Source organism: Temnothorax nylanderi, unplaced genomic scaffold (genome assembly GCF_030848795.1).
Source record: "Temnothorax nylanderi isolate EJ_2023f unplaced genomic scaffold, tnyl_v1.0 TNYL_tig0296_pilon, whole genome shotgun sequence".
NCBI lineage: Eukaryota > Metazoa > Arthropoda > Insecta > Hymenoptera > Formicidae > Temnothorax > Temnothorax nylanderi.
In genome coordinates, this window is record NW_027249358.1 from 12,544 (window position 1) to 33,020 (window position 20,477).

The 20,477-nt window shown below is 35.3% G+C and overlaps 1 protein-coding gene and 1 long non-coding RNA gene across 11 annotated transcripts in view; one reads left to right on the forward strand and one right to left on the reverse strand.

Annotated features, from left to right (window-relative positions):
- Positions 1 to 168: 168 nt before the first annotated feature.
- Positions 169 to 2,099, reverse strand: LOC139780758 (uncharacterized). Its single transcript, XR_011720333.1, has 4 exons — positions 1,894 to 2,099; positions 1,353 to 1,501; positions 862 to 1,097; positions 169 to 590 (listed from the first exon to the last, which is right to left on the reverse strand). It is a non-coding gene; the product is annotated as an uncharacterized lncRNA (long non-coding RNA).
- Positions 2,100 to 2,892: 793 nt separating this feature from the next.
- The window catches only part of Gga (ADP-ribosylation factor-binding protein Gga), a 195,070-nt gene continuing 177,485 nt past the window's right edge, over positions 2,893 to 20,477 (forward strand). For 7 of the 10 annotated variants that reach the window (XR_011720328.1, XR_011720329.1, XR_011720330.1 and 4 more), the window contains exons 1-11: positions 2,893 to 2,987; positions 3,249 to 3,286; positions 5,949 to 6,109; positions 6,417 to 6,650; positions 7,524 to 7,697; positions 7,873 to 8,092; positions 9,431 to 9,769; positions 11,753 to 11,885; positions 18,402 to 18,745; positions 18,893 to 19,059; positions 19,812 to 19,922. Coding sequence is in view for 7 of the 10 variants with exons in the window: in XM_071719469.1 (XP_071575570.1) it covers positions 3,250 to 3,286; positions 5,949 to 6,109; positions 6,417 to 6,650; positions 7,524 to 7,697; positions 7,873 to 8,092; positions 9,431 to 9,769; positions 11,753 to 11,885; positions 18,402 to 18,745; positions 18,893 to 19,059; positions 19,812 to 19,922 (1,920 nt within the window). In the remaining 3 variants the exon portion in view is untranslated. Of the gene's footprint in view, positions 2,992 to 3,248; positions 3,287 to 5,948; positions 6,110 to 6,416; positions 6,651 to 7,523; positions 7,698 to 7,872; positions 8,093 to 9,430; positions 9,770 to 11,752; positions 11,886 to 18,401; positions 18,746 to 18,892; positions 19,060 to 19,811; positions 19,923 to 20,477 lie in introns of all 10 variants that reach the window. The other 3 variants (XM_071719467.1, XM_071719471.1, XM_071719472.1) reach the window with 3 other exon arrangements.

Consider the following 20,477-nt stretch of genomic DNA (forward strand, 5'->3'; position numbering starts at 1 on the left):
GGCGTCGCTTTTTAATATTTAGTATTTTATTAATAGACTGGAAGTTACTGATTAAAATTATCTACGACATATTACTGTTGTGTAATTAACAAATAATTTATATAGTATATAGATTTGATGAATTTATCTGTAGAATAACATTGTATTTTCTGTTGAATCTTCAAATTTAATATTATTCGACAATCATCTGCATTCTCCGACACCACTGCACAACTAAATATCTCTTCCAGTCTTCCTGAACGCCGGAAAATTAAATACAGTATCCAAAGTATTAAATCCAATTATAATATCGATATCCTTTTGTTGCTGTAATCGAATTTCCTGCGACTGGCGAACAATGTTCGGTGGCGGACTGCAAATTGTTGGACTTCTTGCCGTTTGTGTGCGAGCATTGTCAGGCCACCTTCTGCAAAGAGCATTTCAATATGGTATCGCACGAGTGTTTAAAAACGGAGACCGCAAAATTCGTTATGTAGGACAATCGGCAAGCTTCCTGTGCTCTAAGGAATCTTGCAAGGATGCGTCGTTGATCGAGATGCCTTGTATCAAGTGTAAGCGGCATTTTTGCGTGGCGCACAGGCATCACGGAGCTGAGTGAAACGGAGAAGACACAGAAACTGAAGAAATGGCAGATACCAAAGAAACAATTTGCAGAAGCAAAAGCTATAGTGGATCAACAAATCGCGGACAGTTTGAGGAAATACAAATATACAACATTGGCAAATAAAGTACTATTACATGTTATATATAAAACAGAAAATATATGTTTAACGGAAAACGTAAGCATAGATGTGTATTATACAAAGATGTGACCGCAAAAATAGCCTCTTTTTTCACCCTTGAATTTAGACTTCTACTTACAAGTGACTAAATGATAGTCTATAATGAGTCATGAATCCTCAGAAAGTTTCAGATATTTAGCTGGCTTTTTATTTTCAAGATATGGAGGGTCAAAGTTGTTGATTTCACCAACTTCACAGGCCCACAAAAAGAGAAAGTTGTCTACGCCATGGACTAGACCATGGTATTCCCATGTATTTTCGCCTGCTGAAACCGAATATGACCTCAGTTTTGCCCCTACACGTCAGGATTTTTTTCTACAACCAAAAACAGGGTGTTTTGTAAGGGCAAAATCTTATTATCATCGTTAAACTATGTGGTCAGGAAGTATAACATAGCGAACATTAGATTCAAAACCTGACGCGCAATTCAATCATTGCTAAATAACTTATAACTTGATAGGACCCCAAGTAGAGGTCGAAACGTTGTTGTATTAATATTAAAATTATTGCCAGTTAGGCTAACGAATTTTCGTGTTTTATTCTGAATGATATATTTATTTATCGTTCAACCTGCAGGTGGGCGTGGGACTTTCCTTGGAAATGGTTCACGGAAGCCATGAATAGATGTTTTATCCACTCATGCTCATCCCACTTGTGAACACGCAGAAGAGTGTGCCATATATTGCGCAAGGAGACAGTTCCTCGTTTCTTTATATTATCTGCAAGAATATATATGATGATTACTACAGTCTGCATCTTTGTAAAGCAAATCATATCTGACTTATAATTATAATATATTAGAATATTTATTGCAAAATAAAATTTTCTCTTATTCCAGTCCTTTGGCAAAATTCTACAACGTATAGAAATATATAACAAATCGTTAGCTCATATTATATCTTAACTAGATAGACCTTATTCAAACGTCGCGAATATGTAAGAGAAATAATTTAAGACTGAAAGTTATTGGAATTACTCTATTTTTAATTTAAATATTTAATTTAAATAGATTTATTTATTTATTTAATATTTATTTATTTATTTATTTATTTATTTATTTAAATTAAAATATCGTAAAAAGTATACGTTATTTAAGATGTCTTGTTCCTACCTGTTATCAGATGTTACGCTGTAAGATGTCTTTTGCTGTGTATACACACCCTGTATATGCTCTTTTGACAGCTGTCTTAACCTCTCACTACAGCTCACTGCTGGTCACGGCCCGTCACGGCAGCTCCCTAGACGCAGTGGCTCGCAGTCTCTAAATATTCGTGCGTTCCAAAACCCATCCAAAAAAAAGTGTTGCAACCTTTCCGTGAACGAGTAGGCGTCATTAATGCCTTCCACCTGAAGGCATAGTAATACATGTAACGTGCACTATAGAAATCCCCAGAACACAGCTAGGAAAGCATTAATGACGCCGTCTGTACATACTAGAGTCCTATATTAGTAGAGAGACGCAAACTTTACCCCCACTTTGCTGCCGTCGCCATCTTGTGCTCGTATACCCCTACGATATTAAGCCCCTTGCACAATGCCAGGCAACAGGCAATAGGAACAGGGAATAACCAAAAAATCGTTAATTACAACCTAAAAAATTCGAATACTATGATTGGTTGGCAACAGGCAATAGGCACAGAATTTCCAACGTGACGGAAACTCTGTGTCTGTTGCCTGTGTCACTGTTTATTCTGCATTTATACATGATTTCTGATTTCTACTCCCTGCTGTCTATTGGTCTATAACCGACCAATCAGAAGGAGGAACAAGTTTGCGTAATATTACTTCCCACCATGCGTCTCTCTACTAAGGGCCAATTCCTTTTAGCGACACAAGTCGACACAAACATCGTTCTATCCTTCTTGGCATTCAATGAATAACAAAGACAGAACGACACTTGTGTCGACTTGTGTCACTAAAAGGAATTGGCCCTAATATAGGACTCTAGTGTGCGATAGCCTTTTCTCTTTCTGTTTCTCTTGCTTTTGAGGAGAAATGGCGGACCAATCAAAAGTCTGTTACCGTATGGCCATCTCGACAAGAGTGAAAACGCACCTTGAGTCGCTAAATGAAAGCACCCACTATAGGGGGCTCTACTACCACTATTACATATGTACATACATACATGCATACAACACTATAAAGAAAAGTGAGATGTTTCCTGTAATAGAAACAGCTGTTCTATGTTGAAAAGTCACTTATAAAGCAAGTAAATAATAAATTAAGTACAATATAGTGGCTAAAATCGATATTTTATATTAAATGAAAACAGATAATAGAAAAGTAGAAATAGTTGACAAGATTTATTGATACGGTATAATACAACAATTTGTGATTCTGTTACTTGTCCTGAGTGATAATTGAAATATTTCCACAGAAATATTTCCGACATAAAATGTGTAAACTTTGTTTTAGTCTTCTGTAAGTCTGGGAATTATATACAACGTTAATAATTACGATTTTCAGCATGGACGTGGTGACTACTAGCTTAGAAGCTCTAATACGTGAGTATGATATGAGTTACACAATTAATTTACAATGTTTTTGCTTCTGTTTAAATGTGGCAGATTTTAAATATTAATTCAACTCACATTTATTTTGCTGTAATATTTGTTTGTATTATATACATGTACATACAAATACATGTACGCACAGTATTCCATTGTAAGTGGTCACTTCTTTATTTCCTAAAGAAGTGGGCGTAGTAAGAAATACAAGATCGTAACAAATTAAACATTTCAAGTTGAATGTATTTGTAAACATAGTCATTCATAAAAGTTATCTATATTAGAAATTGGAGATGTATAATTTGTTTATTGTTACATGGATATCTTGATGTACTAGACATCACAGACGCGCGCTTCGCGCGCGCTATTTAGCTTTTATACTATTATTATTACACTATTAACCCTTGATATATAAAACTGTCAAAATATGCGATGACAGATGCTCACGAAGTCAGCGCAATGAGAGAACCAATCAGCATCGTGGAAAAATGTCAACAATACAATTTCTTACACGGCTTTTTTATAAGCGGAATTAACAATTGTAACACTATTTGAAATAAGTACAATAATGTATGATTTGGCATAATTATTTTATAAATCATATATATTTTATTGATTCAAAATTTTATAGATAACTTCTATCTTTCTATTTTTGCTTGTACAATATGGCTTCTCAACTTTTATATTGATGCAGATGATAGCGTGTTATATGTCAGCCAATACAGAAATTAGAAGGACTCCGCACAAAACCAATGGAAAAGTGACCCCAGTCAAATTAGCTCAGTCAAGTTTTAGTATGATGAATTCAGACTGTCCTGATCAAAAGTCTCAAGGGCTGCAAGTTCAGAAAATGTCAGTTTCCGAGATACTTGGTCTCAAAGTGTTGAAATAGATGATGACAATTCATGAATAAAAGAAAAATCATCGTCGATTTCAACACTTTGAGACCAAGTATCTCGGAAACTCGGCATTTTCTGAACTTGCAGCCATTGAGATTTTTGATCAGGATAGTCTGAACTTTATCATACTAAAACTTCAGCTAATTTGACTAGGGCTACTTTCCATTGGTTTGTACGGGGTCCTTTTGTATTGAAAATTAGAAATAAAAAGTAGAAATAGCGTGCAAATTTCAAATCAATAAAACTTGTATAAATTGTCTTATAATTCCAATAAGTCATACATTGTACTTGTTTCAAATAATGCTATAATTTTTTGTATATTAAAATATCCATACCATGATAAAAAGTTATACACTGGGCAACAAAATTATCGCAACAAAAATTACGTAAAAATTTGCCCAACTTCAAATAAGCATAACTCCGCGAAAAATTGTCGTATCTGAAAGATTTTTTTTTCATTTTAAAGGGTGAAGTCTGTATTTTAAGGAACCATTGTTAGATTTGAATTTAGCCTCCCGCTCTCCCGCCGTTCTTCCAAAAGGAAGGACGTGTTACGTCTCCAAAAAATTGCATACTTTGACACATTCTACGGAGTAGAATGAATTTTTTTCGTAACTATCATGGCAACCATCGTAAATATGGACTTTTCCCTGCAAATTAAAAAAAAATTAAGTCTGTACGATTTTTTTTCCGCCGAGTTATGGCTTATCAAAGTTACCTATGCATTTTTGTGCATTCAATCACCGCCAACATTAGTATTACCCGATGAACACTACGGGGACGTTATTGGTCGGATTTTGCCTATCGTGTGTGTGTGTGTGTGTGTGTGTGTGTGTATGTGTTAGCAGAGATTTGGGCACACTGATTTTCATTCAAACGAGGAATTGTTACGATTTTGTCGTTTGTTTTCGAATTAACGATACAATACAGTGATTGCAATACTGTGAAGTTATACTTACAGAAGTAATGTTCTGTGAAGTTACTTACTTCAGTATTACAAAACTTCACAGTATTGCAGTCACTGTATTGTATTGCTCATTCGGAACCAAAAGACAAAATCGTAACAATGCCTCGTTTGAATAAAAATTAGTTTGCGCAAATCTCTGCTAACACACACACACATACACGATAGGCAAAATCCGACCAATAACCTCCCCGAAGTGTTCATCGGGTAATACTAATGTTGGCGGTGATTAAATGCACAAAAATGCATAGGTAACTTTGATAAGCCATAACTCGGCGAAAAAAAATCGTACGGACTTAATTTTTTTTTTAATTTGCAGGGAAAAGTCCATATTTTACGATGGTTGCCATGATAGTTACGAAAAAAATTCATTCTACTCCGTAGAATGTGTCAAGTATGCAATTTTTTGGAGACGTAACACGTCCTTACTTTTGGAAGAACGGCGGGAGGGCGGGAGGCTAAATTCAAATCTAACAATGGTTCCTTAAAATACAGACTTCACCCTTTAAAATGAAAAAAAAATCTTTCAGATATGACAATTTTTCGCGGAGTTATGCTTATTTGAAGTTGGGCAAATTTTTTACGTAAATTTTTGTTGCGATAATTTTGTTGCCCAGTGTATATATATATAGTATATGTAAATATATATACATATGTATAGTATATATGTATATGTATAGTTTTTTACTTTGGAAATAAAGAAGATAGCCATTTATATGGCAGGACTGTGTATCTCTTTCTATATAAATAGATTGTCTATATAAATATATATATTTATATATATAAAATACTGTAGAGAGGATTACAAATCCACAAAATCAGAAGCCAGACGTAGCAGCCATCGAAGCATTCTGTGTGATGCTTACTAAAGAAACAGAGGGTATACAAATAGGTATCAAGTTATTGGCAACGCAAATTCAATCACTTAATGAATCAGAAGCACTACAAGCACTTTCGGTATGTTGTCTTTATATATGTTGCACATTAGTCCAATAATAACTACTCATATAGTTATTAAATAGAATATTTAAATTTATTAGTAATAAAATTAGATAGGTAGCATAATATTATTAATAAGACATTTATATTAGTAATCCTATGCTACTTCTAATGTGAATTGAATTTTAAAGCAATTAATATATAACTTAATAAGGTAATACAAGATAATGCTTTGATCTTAACATTTTGAGAACGAAATTTATATATATATATATTTTTTTGCAAATACACTTGTACACAAATTCTATAGATTTTTGTTTTTCAGTTACTAGATACTTGTATGAAGAGATGTGGTCCGTTATTTCATGCGGAAGTTGGTAAATTCCGTTTTCTTAATGAGATGATAAAATTGGTCTCGCCAAAATATTTAGGTAATCGCACTACAGTGAGTGTACGGCAAAAAGTTTTGCAACTTCTTTATGTATGGATCAGAGAATATCCTCGCGAATCAAAAATTAAGGAGGCTTACGAGATGTTGAAGAAGCAAGGAGTCATTGAGGTTATATCTTTATTAGTTGTTATATTTATGTATAGTCTGATAATTGTGTTTGCAGATATATTCTTGTCTTTCTAACTTGATAATACTAAAAGCACAACAAAATATGCAGTTAGTCTCTAATCTCGTGGTTAGATAGTTTGATGTGGAACTGTCATCTATCAAAAACAATGGAATCCCAATTTTGTCGCCTTATATTAAAAAAATAATGATATATTTTACTCATTGATAAAAATAAAGTCATACAATTTTCGGGGTTATAAATACTTTTTGTTTACAACAGAGTTAATAGTAATTACAGTGATCAGCATGGCAGAGAAAGATCAATAACATAATCTACATCTTGATTTAAATCTGATTTTTAATTTTGGAAATATTTCAAGATTCTTGTTTATGATATTCTTATGATATTGTTAATGTAGAAGTACTCTAAAATCGTATTATTTTTGTGACAAAATTCGAAATACTCCACAAATATTTAATGAGATATCTTTGACAGTCCACAAAATATTGATGCATGACATACATTGCTATGGAAGGAAATCAGCAATATCTTTAACAAAATATTTTTACTAAACTAGCGTAAATAAGAAGTGTTAAAATACATAAATACATCGTTATAAAATACCATAAGAATTTTGTTTAAAACAGTTTTACATATCTCTTATCGTATATTTCAATGATATAGACTATATAGAGACATTTAGAAACATAAAAGTTAATTTTCTTCAATGGAATTTACCCTTTAACATGCATAAGAGCATTTATAAAAATGTGTTTTATTTTGATCTATACTACACCATGTTCATGATCTCAGACTTCAATGTTCAAATTAGTTATTACAAATTTGCAATATGGGATAAAAACGAATTACAGGAGGATGCAGCATTTATAATGGCAAACAGTGAAGAAATTCAAAAATCGTCTAAAATAAAAAATAATATATTTGAAAATGAAGAAATGTCAAGGCATTTGCGTAGATTACTTCATAGTAAGGATCCTTCTGATCTACAGACTGCAAACCGACTGATCAAGTTTATGGTGAAAGAGGTATTTAGTTTCAGAAAAATATTTGGAATGAGATGTTTAGAAAGGTTGAGATTCAAATACTTTATTCTTCATATTTTTTGTTCCGGACTTTTATTAAATCTTTTTCTTAATTTACATCTTTTTCTTAATTTACATGTTTTTCAAAGATTTTCATTATAAATATCTAATTTTGCAGGATGAGGAACGACTTCAGTTAAACTCGCGAAGAGGAATGGAATTAGAATCCGTGCAAAACAATGTAATGCTACTGTCAGAAATGTTAGATTCATATAATCAGAATGAAACCAGTGCAGAGGATCTTGAATTGATGAAGGAGTTGTATCAAGCATGCGAGCGACTGAAACCTATTTTGTTGAGACTCGCCAACGAAACTCAGGGCAATGTCGAAATGCTTGGTATCTTGTTATATTTAAACCTAACGATTTACTCGGTAGATTTTATATTATTAACAGAATTTTCTAGACGACAGTTTATTATTAACAGAATTTTCTAAACTCACTAAACTGTCGTCTAGAAAATTCTGTTAATAATATAATCAGTTCAAAAAATTTAAGCCACAATTACGTATTTTAAGACTAAAAATCTATATATTTTTCACATTTGTACGTGTGATATGTATTTTGATATGTAGGGGAGACCGGGGCGGAGTCGTCATTGCAATTATCTTGAAATCTGTATGTTGTGTGAACTCGCCATTCATACTGTAAACGCGGCTTATGATGCCCACGTGACCAACGGAGTTAAGTGAGGTTATGCGCCAAGTTATGATTCTTATCGAGGCAAACGTGTTTTCGGAAGTCAAAAGTAAAATTTTTTGCGCGTCGAAAATTTTAAAAATTTTAAATATTGTCTCTCCAAATCTCGAGATAAGTGATTCTGAAGAGTAATGCATGCTGAACACGAATCCAGTGAAATTTTTTTATTTTCGTTGATTTCTAATATTTTATGAGCGATTAAACTTAAAATATGTGTCGGGGCGAAGTCGTCACCAAGCCATATCATGGAGGCTTCCGGCGAAAATCAAAGTCAAAGAAGCAGCAGCGGTCGGATTCCGGCGAGGACTTGGATATGTGCTGCGTGTGCTCAGAGATGACAGAATAGAGCTGACGAGAAACGTGCGAGCGTAGGGCACATAAGTGTGTGCGCTTTTCTTGTAATTATTTTCCGCCATCGTGTTTTTAATTATGTTTCCATTTTTCTATTAAAAAATAATAAAATGTATCCTAGCATTTTTCATGATCGGAATTATGAATTTTTATTTAAAATTCAGTCCGAGAATGGAGTAACGACTCCGCCCCGGCCATTTTGACATTTCAATTTTTGCACCTTTGTCGTTTTCACTCTATATCAGTTAAACAAAGCGACGTAGACCAAAAATGTCCGTATAAATTTTGTAGCCAAGGGTTCACTCTTTACAACGGTATACCACATTTTACTAAAATTATTTGTTTTGTTAAAAATCGGCACCGAAAAAATAGTGACGACTTCGCCCCGGTCTCCCCTACTATTCATCCTTAAAGTAACGGACAACCTTTTTGTTACACCCTATATAAGTATCAAAGATTATTAATGTCTTGACGATTAATAGGACCAAAACCAATGGTCGAATCGTCATGACGATTAGCCAATTGTAGTCGATTAAATGAATTTTAATTTATTATTTGTTGGCGAAATAAAAATGTACTTTCGGTTTAATCTTTTTAATTGAATTTTTATGTATTCTATAACATTAGGTGATGTACTAGCTGCTAGCGATGAGTTGAATCAAGTCTTTGAGAAATATACATCTGTTATCATCCTTGGGCAATTTCCCAAATCTTCTGCGACAGAAGCTTCTAAGTCGATTTACAATGAACCATCCCTTCTGGATCTATTGTCTCCTATTGACACTGTTCCTTGTAAGAGCAGTTTAAGCACGACGCAGGGTATATCATGTAAAGACCATCGCTCAGATATGGATGTGCTAGGAGATATCTTTAATACACTGGAGAAACCAGTCAAGTCTGAAACAAGTTTCTTGATGCCAAACACCATAATGCAACCAATCAGTATCTCGCCTATGAATAAAAAAAGTAAGCATAAATAATAATTGAAAAAATTTAATACAAAAATCAGAGACTTATAAAATATTGAAGCAATTATATTTCCAGATAGCAAAGCGTGTCTGTGTGTGAGTAAAATTGCGCAAACCTGTGATTGCTTATGATGCTGGCAACTTGCCGTATATTTGCTTCAATTAATTTCGAGTAATTTAATATTTGAAGCAACACGCAGGCAACATTGGATATATGTATTGCCAGCAATTTGTCGGCAAGAGAACAGCATCAAATTTACTTCGCGTTGCTAGCAATATGATAGCATTGTGTGATCCTATGAATTATTACAGCAACATGACAGCAACAGCTCGAATTTTGCATCAGACGATTTTAGACCGCAGCATAAGTTGCCAACAAGTTGCTGGCATGTTGCTATACAAAATTGTTATATCGTGAAGGCATCAACTTGCCGACAAATGCGGACTCAGTTGCCACAATTCTGGTAGCAACACATACTATGTTGTCGGCAACATGCCAGCAACAATGCAGACACGTTGCTATCTGGGATGTTTTTTTTCATCTTACATTTATTCGTTATACAGGATGTAGCAAGATTCATGGGACAAACTTTAGGGGGTGGTAGGTCTCACCAAAAGAATCAATTTTTGTTAAGAAACCCGTGTAAATAAAATATGTGTAAATAAAATTTTTAAAACAGCAAAATTAACATATGGACTAGTATTGTCAGACGTCATGCGCAATGCTGTCATGATACCGATTGCCTATCATCTATCTCACAGGTGATCTGAACAAAGACATGTAACTCTTCAAGAACGCGTTAGAGGACACGGGTTTCTGAACAAAAATTGATTCTTTTGGTGAGACCTATCCCCTAATAGACGATAAATAAAATAGGCCGATTTCTGCCAAAAAGTGCAATTATGCATGTAATCTTGTGTATTTTGGCATTCTTGTGTCACTGAATACGATGGTAGCATCCGTCTAAATCTGTGGGAAAATAGTCAAAATTTGCTTTAAAGAGGTCGAAATAAGTCACTTAAGTAATTAGAGCTCGGAAAAAGAACCGGGTATCCGAGTACCCGCCTGCTCACTCATTACCATTGTATACGGATCTGGACCGATTCCGCGGGTACCCGCATTGTACGGGTACACGAATTATCGGGGTACCCGCGGAACCAGTCCAGATTTGTATACAATGGTAACGGACGAGCGGGCAGGTACTCAGATACCTGCGTATTCCGAGCTCTACTTTTAATAGTACAATAATTTGACTAAAGAGAAACAGGAGGGAGGAATGTATCGGTAGTGAGAGATAGGCAAATCGCGGACGGAAGTACGTCAGGCAGCCATCTTGAGAGTCCACTTTTTTACGTTTATCAACGCAAAAAAATTGTAAATAAGTGTTAATTGTGAGATATAAGAGCATCATGGTCCACTATCAGACCTGTGGCATAACAATAACAGCTCAAATTATGGGATAATATTTTATAAGTTAATAATTAAAATCATTCAATTTTTGCGGCCATCTTGAGAGGCCACTTTTTATGCTGAAATATATAGTCACTTCCGTCCGTTTCGCTAACACTAAATGCTCCCTCCTGTTTCTCTTTACTTTTTGAATTCGACTAGCGACAATTTTGTTCCAAGTATTTAATTACTTGTATTATAGTTTATAACTTGTATTTAGTTTTATAACTTTTTTTACTGAAGAAACTAAATATTTCAAAATGGACGATAAATAAAATAGGCCGATTTCTGCCTAAAAAGTGTAACGTAAGTTATATATGTAATCTTATGTTTTTTGGGTCGCTGAATACGATGATAGTATTTTTATCCGTTTAAACTGTGTAAAATTAAAGATTACATGCATAACTTTTGTTGTACTTTTTAAGCAGAAATCGGCCTATTTTATCCATCGTTCTTTGTTCCGTAGATCCGGTTACACCCTGTATATGTGTGCTTATTCATTGTATTATTTTTATAAATAATATTCCGTAGACGAAGTTATCAATACTGATGAAGAAAAAATAGACAGTAAAGCAAAAGCATTGGAAGAATTGAATGAATTGGGAGAAACTTTACTTAAACAAAGTTTGTCGTGCACAGTATCAAGTACACGTTCGTCACAAGGGTAAGTATGTCTATAGATATTGATTTTTAAACCCTAAATAAAATTATTAAAAACTAGAAATCTCTCTCTGATGTAGAAAGGTTTTCATTCAATTTTCTAGGCATTATTTTATATATAGTGTACGATAGCTAAAGTGTTAAGTTATTTTAAACAGGAATCTTTATTAAATCGACGCAAATGGCGAGTAACAATAACGCTCAATCACGATGTTTCGACCCGGGGGATTGGGTCCTTCTCAAGTGTCTTGTAACAAAAAAACGGTAACGCCTGAATTAGTTGGAATTCTAACAATATTATGACGGAAATAATTAGATGTCCTACCTATAAGATGGCATGGAACTATCGCTCTCGCGTGAACATCTTAGGAATACGAAGATTTTGACCGAAAAAGTCATATGTCAAAAGCTAAATAAAAAACCTTTCCGTTAATGGTCGTTGTCAAGTAAAAATAAAAAATAATAAAAAGTAGAGTGATGAGTAATTACATGTTCGGTATCGTAGAGCACTTTGATGTAGATTTCATAATGTTAATGCGCAATGCACAAAGAACGGTTAAACGGAGTCACACAGCTGGAAGATGAACGGTCGGGGGCAAGCAAGCAACTGACACGTTTACGAGACGTTAATTGTTATAAGGTTAAAAGAGTAAACATAGCGGGTTTATATACAAGAGATGACTTTGTCGTATATTGGATTTAGATTTTCGGTATCTTTTTGCAAGTTGATGGTATTCGCTTGACTTTTGATAAAAAACATTTCCGCTATTTCACGCTTTCTGACATTCTTTTCTTTATGCAGTATGTCTACGTCAGACCATTTAAAATCATGCCGACAAGATACACGGTGCTCGCTTACCACCGAACGGCATCCGTCATCCTTCCTGATGTCGTTCTGGTGCTCCTTAATACGTGTTTGCAGATGTCTTTTCGTCTGCCCGATGTACGACGCGTCACAATTACCGCAGTTTATCCTATACACAAGTTCAGTTTCACGGTTCTTATCGAGCGTATCTTTTCCTTTTTTGATTATTACATCAAGCTTCTTCGGGATGGTGTATACCGTATCGAGACCTACTTTATTCAGCGTGAAACGTATATCCTCGCTGAGACCTTTGACAAAAGGTATGGCTAGGTATCTCCGAGCGTCAAAAGTATCGATGCGTTCTTTGTCACCATTGTCACGAGGGTGATGGAGTTGTTTCAATCTAGCATTGATTTGTCTACTGATTAGGTTATCAGGGAAGGAATTTTTCGGTCAAAATCTTCGTATTCCTAAGATGTTCACGCGAGAGCGATAGTTCCATGCCATCTTATAGGTAGGACATCTAATTATTTCCGTCATAATATTGTTAGAATTCCAACTAATTCAGGCGTTACAGTTTTTTTGTTACAAGACACTTGAGAAGGACCCAATCCCCCGGGTCGAAACGTCGTGATTGAGCGTTATTGTTACTCGCCATTTGCGTCGATTTAATCCTGTTTTAAATTTCTATTGGCGGATTAATCTTCATTTTTGATAAGTTATTTTACTCGTTAATCGAAGTATTTTAGCAAAAAAATGCTTCGACAAAATTCTTTAGACAAAAGTAGGGCGGATGTCAGATAATAACATTTATAACATGGATGTGAAAGGCACATCAAAATCATTTTAAAATTTTACAATTTTTTCAAACTTAAAAAAACTTTTAATTTTTATATTTTTCTTGTTGATATTGAGACTTTTTCAAAACGATATTGTAGATATTAAATTCTTTTCCATGAACTGGAAACTATTTTTACTGAGTTATAGGGATTTATCTCGAGTCCTACAACTTACGTTAAAAAAAAAAGTTGGTTTCCATTTCAGAAAAGTGATGATAGTGAATTTCTCAAAAGTGGTATCATCTGTTCCTAAAAGTCCCGATTTCACCAAACTTTTTTTTTTTTTTTTACATGGGAGAAATCTTCAAACCACTGGGATCCCCACCAGAGGGGAGGCCGGAACCCTTATCTCCTCCGGCAGGTTTACCCAGTAGCCCCCCGAAGGGGAAGACCCCCCCGCCTTCGGGGAGAAGCGGGGAGAGTGTGGGATTCCATGCATGCACATCGCGGAAGATACTGCATGCATGCCCTGCCCACTAAAACTCCCATGAACTCCACCTCGGCGCCTTCGCAGGGGGGCCCTGGGGACTAACTATAAACTTCCAGTGCCCCCCAGCGCCAGATCCGCCTCTGTGGAGGGGGGGGTGAAGCCCCCCCCACCGCCCTAAGGCAGAAACTCCTGTGGCGACTAGAGGGAGTTAGCCCCAGCCGCCACTCACCTCGTCGGGGGTTACCGATCCCACTACGGGACCGGCAGCGGTAGTGCGGTTACGCCGCTCGCACCCCCGCCCCCCGAGCGGCAGAGGGGGAGAAACCCCCGTGTGTCCACGAGGGCTCCCCCCCGCACCCCCGCAGGGAATGGCCGGGGGCCCGAACCCAGGGACGCATCCCAGGATCCTGACCCCCCGGCGGGCCAAAGGGAGCATCCGTGGCGGGAATCCCGTAGGAGAACCGCCCAAGCCCCCCCTCAGCCCGCCAGACCACCGACGACCTAAGTCGTCCCCCCTTGGGGGGAGGGGGAACCGCCGCCCCACAGTGGGACATTTTGACGATCTAGGCGCTCAAAAGTCCAAAAATAAACTTTTTTAAAAACATTTAGCGCTATAACAAATGTTATTATTAAGGTTCAACATTTGCAAAAACAAATTTCTTTACGCTTTATGACGCCTACAGCGGATATGAGAGATGTTCAAACTGTTCACTATCGAGCGAGTGAACCGGATGCTCGGCGTGTCATAAGTATCAGTTGCTTTTATTCGCCGATTTTAAGCAAACAGCTGTAACCATAATTATTACACCTGACACTATGTATACTCCATGATTAAAGGTAACTAAACACATATATACACTTTTGTTCTAGTAATCCTGATGGTTCGTTTTTTATAGATCAAGATACAGTTCAGAAAATGAAAATTTGATATATATCTTGCCAAAATGTAAACTTTTATATTGTTATAGCACAAAATAGCGGATTGATCTTTTCATAGATAGAAAGTAGAAGTATTTAGGTCTTCAAAACATTAAAGACATTTTGCGATTTTTTGCGATCTTTCAAATAGTGCGTGTTTTTGTAAATGTATGTGCCTATAATACGATCTGGCACGCGCGCGCCGAGGCGCACCGTGTAGACTTTTACTTTGTTATACCATAAAATAACGGATTGATTTTTCATATATCGAAAGTATGTAGAAGTATTTAAGTTTTCAAAACATTAAATTTTACGTTATGGCTGAACTAGCCATGGAGCTGTACTGCTGCTGTACGGACAGCTCTGCCGCGGAGTGCGACTTAACGATATTAGTACCGTGATCGGTGTTTCGATGTCTCCAACTATTTCGTCGTATCTACGTTATAATTGTAGGGCCCGGATGTTCGGGCGATTTGTCGGGTCGCGCGCGGAGCACCGCTGCGTGCGAGTTGTATGTGTAACGATCGTCAATTCTTCTCTGGCGCGCGACTGCTGAACGTAAACATGTACGCGCACGCACACAACTCGCATGTAGCGGTGCTCCGCGCGCGACCCGAGAAATCGCTTAAACATCCGGGCCCTAATTATAACGTAGATACGACGAAATAGTTGGAGACATCGAAACACCGATCACGGTACTAATATCGTTAAGTCGTACTCCGCGGCAGAGCTGTCCGTACAGCAGCAGTACAGCTCCATGGTTAGCTCATCCGAAATATTGCCGTTATTACGATCACCCTCTCTCTCTCAGGAAAACGTCGAGAGTGAGGCGAATTCTAATGAAAGCTGTGATTCAGATTTAGAGTAATATGAAAATATTATGTCAAAGTTTATGTTTATGTTTACATTTAGTTTATGTTTAGGTTTAAATTTATTTCAAATTTTTTTTTCTTTAGAAAATCACCTTTGTTCATAAAATCGCTTTTTTATCCATAAATAACTAATAAACACACTACTTTCTCATTCAAAAACGTTTTCTAGTATCATTCCACGTCAGCTTGAACGAAAAAAATTACAAACTGGAGTAGATATTTTGTTTCAGATTTTTGAGCGCCTAGATCGTCAAAATGTCCCACTGTGCGCCCGGGAGAACTCCCGGATGAGCCGGCGGCCCTCGTCCCCCCGTTCCTGCTTCGCCGCACTCCACCCCCATCCGATGCTCAGTCGGCAACCCCGAATCCGCACACAGCGGACAACTCGGGGAGGCCGCAGGACAAATTACGGCCCGGTGGCCTACACCGCCGCAGCGGTAACACAAACCGCTGCGGTCCACCGGGGAGGCGCACCCTAAACGGGTGTGCCCAACCCCCAGGCACCTATAACACCTCAAGGGGCGGCGATTCCACCACACTATATGTATGATACCCAGTGTAATTTTAATTATCAATAACTTTTCGAAAAGTCGATATTTTTTAACATTTTTTTTTAATTTGTAGGCCAGAATATCAGGAACGCGCCTGTTATAGTTACGCCTCATTGTAATTACAATTAACATTTGAAAACAAAAGTTAATTTCGGAAAAACTTGAGTCCTGACTCACTAAAAAGTGCTTCTAAAAATTACTTTTTCTTTTAATGTTGTATTGTATTAAAAGACGAATCATTTGTTGAAGGTAAAGGATGTTTTTTCAGAAAGAAATAAAAAATAATGATTTCTTTAAAAAATATATTTAGACGTGACAAAAGTTGACTAGGATGCAAAAGCACTCACACTACACATATGTGTAGCACACCCAATATTCTTTTTATTGACATGCCATACATCTACTAAACGGCAGATGAAGCTGCGCAGCATGAAGAGTCATGGAGGGGGAACAAAAGTTTATTTACTTCACTCCACTTTGATTTTCTAACTTTTATTATATAGAAACGGCGGTCATTTTAATAACAAACGTGGATATGCTGCACCAAGTGTGGTGTTCTAGGGTTAAGGTCAAGCAACCTTAGTGTTAAATCTGGTGAACATAAAGTTCAGGGGGTTAATTGTGTATCTTAAAACGAGGTAAAAATTATAAAAGTGAGGAAATTCACTAGGGTACCTATAATTTCATTTGTCGAAATCTACTAAATCTATTCACTATTGTAATTTCTACCTCGTTTCAAGATACACAATCGGCCCCTAGTTTACTCTCTATCTTCTTATTAAAAAAGATTTAATTTATTTTTTAACGAAAACTAACATTATGAGGTGAAACACTATTGTTACATTCACAAGTTTAAGTATTTATAATGATATGTTCTTTAACCCTAGAACACCACACTGTGAGTGTAGCACACCCACATTTGTTATTAAAATACTCGCCATTTCTATATGGTGAAAGTTAGGGAATCAAAGTGGAGTAAGGTAAGTAAACTATTGTTCCCCCTCTACGACTCCTCACCCTGCGCAGCCTTATCTACCGTTTAGTAGATGTATGGCATGTCAATAAAAAAATATTGGGTGTGCTACACCCATGTGATGTAAGTGCTTTTGCGTCATAGTCAACTTTTGTCACGTCTAGACAATTGTATTTTTTAAAGAAATCATTATTTCTTATTTTTTTCTGAAAAGTCACATCCTTTACCTTCAACAAATGATTAAACTTTTTATATAATACGACGTTAAAAGAAAAGTAATTTTTGGAAGCAAATAGCGTTTTTTTGTCAGGACTACTCGGGCTTTTTCCAAAATTAACTTTTATTTTTAAATATTAATCGCAATTATAATGACATAGGCGCGTTCCAGACATTCTGGCGTTTAAATTAAAAAAAAACGCGCGTTTAAGTTAAAAAAAACATGTTTAAAAATATCGACTTTTCGAAAATTTATTGATAATTGCAGGTACACTGGGTATCGTACACACAGTATGGTGAAATCAGGACTTTTAGGAAGTGTGGTATTCTAGGGCTAATAATAATGGTTAAAAAAATATTTTCCAGAAAATTGGAGTATATCAGTATACTAATTAACAAAGTTTAAAAAAATCTAATTATGTATAATTGTCAACATTAATAGATTAACAAAATTGTAAAGAAACAGTTTGCAACAAATGGGAATTTTTGACATTTTATGTGATGCGTGCGTGCGCGCACACGAATAAATCCAACCTAGCTTCCACATGGCATATTCAGGCATACTTCAGATATTGTAATTACTAGCGGTTACTTCTGTGACTAATAGTTTGGATAGTTGTTCATGAAAATTTTTAATCATATAGATTTTGAAACATTTTAATGTTAACTGAAAGAATATGCAATAAAAAATGAGAATTCAAAAAAATTCAAGGTGACCTTGATGTATCCTTCACAAAGTTACTCAAGATTACTTAAATGTTACTATATCCTCAATATTGAAGAATTATCTAAAGTATTTTTTGTTAAAATAGTTTGTTTAATAGACAAAATAATTTGACACTTTAGCTATCTTATTTTGTATAAATGATATATTCCAAAAATTTTAATTAAAAGAAAAAATTTGATATTTTTGCAGCAAAATAAGCAGTAACGTGACAAAAAGTATCTATGATCCTATTCGAAAACAAAATTTATCCTACGATTCTAATAACATGTCACAACATAACGCAATGGAACAGCCAAATACAAGAAACTGTGAAAAAAATAGTAATATGGACATTTTGGCACCCTCAAATTCGTCACAAATTAACGCAACTGCTGATTTATGCAAGAAAAGTAGTAATTCAGAAATAATGAATGCAAAAATACAGCAGCAGGAAATGATGCAATTACGTAACGGTATGTCGAAGATAGAAAATACTGAGCCTGAAATCAAACCATTGACTGATATCACAATCTGCCTTGAAGACATTAAGCCAGGTTATTAGATAAATTTATATATTATAATATTGTTTTATACCTTGTGTTTATTTTTTATTTTCTTTATTCTACTTACATTTCTTACTTCTTACATATGTGTTATTATATATGTGTTATTTCAAGAAACTAATGCCAACTACTTTACAGGAATAAATCCACCTCTAACGGTAATTGAGGAAAGAAATGGCATTAGTGTGGTGCTTCATTTTGCTCAAGATAGCCCTAGATTAGATGTATCTGTAATAGTAATTACTACAATGAGCAAAAACCCAAAGCCACTTAGTAATTATTTATTTCAAGCAGTTGTACCCAAGGTAAATGTTCAAGATTTAGAATTTTCTAAATCTCTTAGGAATTTAGAATTCTTGGAATATAAGTTTAATGTTAAAAAATCTGACAAGAGAATGGCAGAGTCTTAAGGGGATCCTATAGTGGAGGCCGAACTTCCTCGACGTCGGTAATGTCAACATTTCTAATCCTGTTTTGTATGTTATATATCTATATCTGTCCTTGTCTAACAAGAGGCATCTGTCTTTGTTCGATTGCTGCGCCATCTCTCGCTACACGCAATACTGCTTTTCCATGTCATCATTGCTAGTGCACGTTTGCAATAATGCTTTAGCACAGATAACTTTTTTGTTTAGAGTCTAAACCTAATTCTGACAACGGTATCGTATTTTTGGATGTAATCCGCTGGGCACGCCACAGTCTTTTTGTAACAATACATTGTAGAATTTTTATATATAGCGAATGTTTTCGCAAGTTGACGCATTGCTATATGCAGTTCCTAAAATTATTTTTATTCTCGATATAAAATCACGTGGTGTGCCCTTTATTTCCGAATATGCTTCAACTTTTAGGATTTTTAAATCCGTAAAGCCAAAAAAAAGATATCTGTGCTAAAAGAAATGTCGGTATTACAGACGACTATAGGATCCCCTTAAGTCCTTAACATTAAAAATGTTAACATTCAAAGATTTATAAATTTCAAAATTGTTCGAGAAATTATATATTATTTAATTAAACAGATATTTTTACAACTTCAATTTTATATAACTGTGCATAGAAATGCAAATGTAGACTGCAGGCGCCTTCTGGAACAAAGTTGCCAGCGCATAATCCATTCCTCCCTCCATCCGCAATTACGCAGATTATGCTGATTGCAAACCCTCTCAAGGTAAAGTAATTACAGTTCTTTTTTCTCTGAAGATAAATTAGTTATTCAATTATTTGAAAAAAAATGTTTAAATTAATTAACATTGTTAATATACGATATGATGATTTTTATATACTCTAATTGTAAAACAAAACTCCATAAAGCTGCTTTTTATGAAGTTATTTCTTATATAACTTGTAAAAAGTTAGAAATACTTACAAGAAGAGGGCACGGTTGACTAATCATCGATTTTATTCTCTTGCACGTGATGAATCTACGTGGAAAATAAGTTGATTCATATTCGAGCATTTCGTCCAATGCGTTTTGCAAATAGTATTATTTTATACCTGAAATTTGGAGTAATCAGTGATATAGATATTGTAGATTATAAAACATAAAGAAAGCAGCGTTATAAGTGATTTATGACGTAATCAGTAAGCGCAAGAGTAGTAGTAGCAGAAACCTAGAATCGAAACCTACGTTGTTTTATTATTTTTTATTTTGTTATTTTGTTATTTCTTTTTTAACTATTTAATTTGCAGGTATATTTTATTTATTACGTAGAAATAAATATTT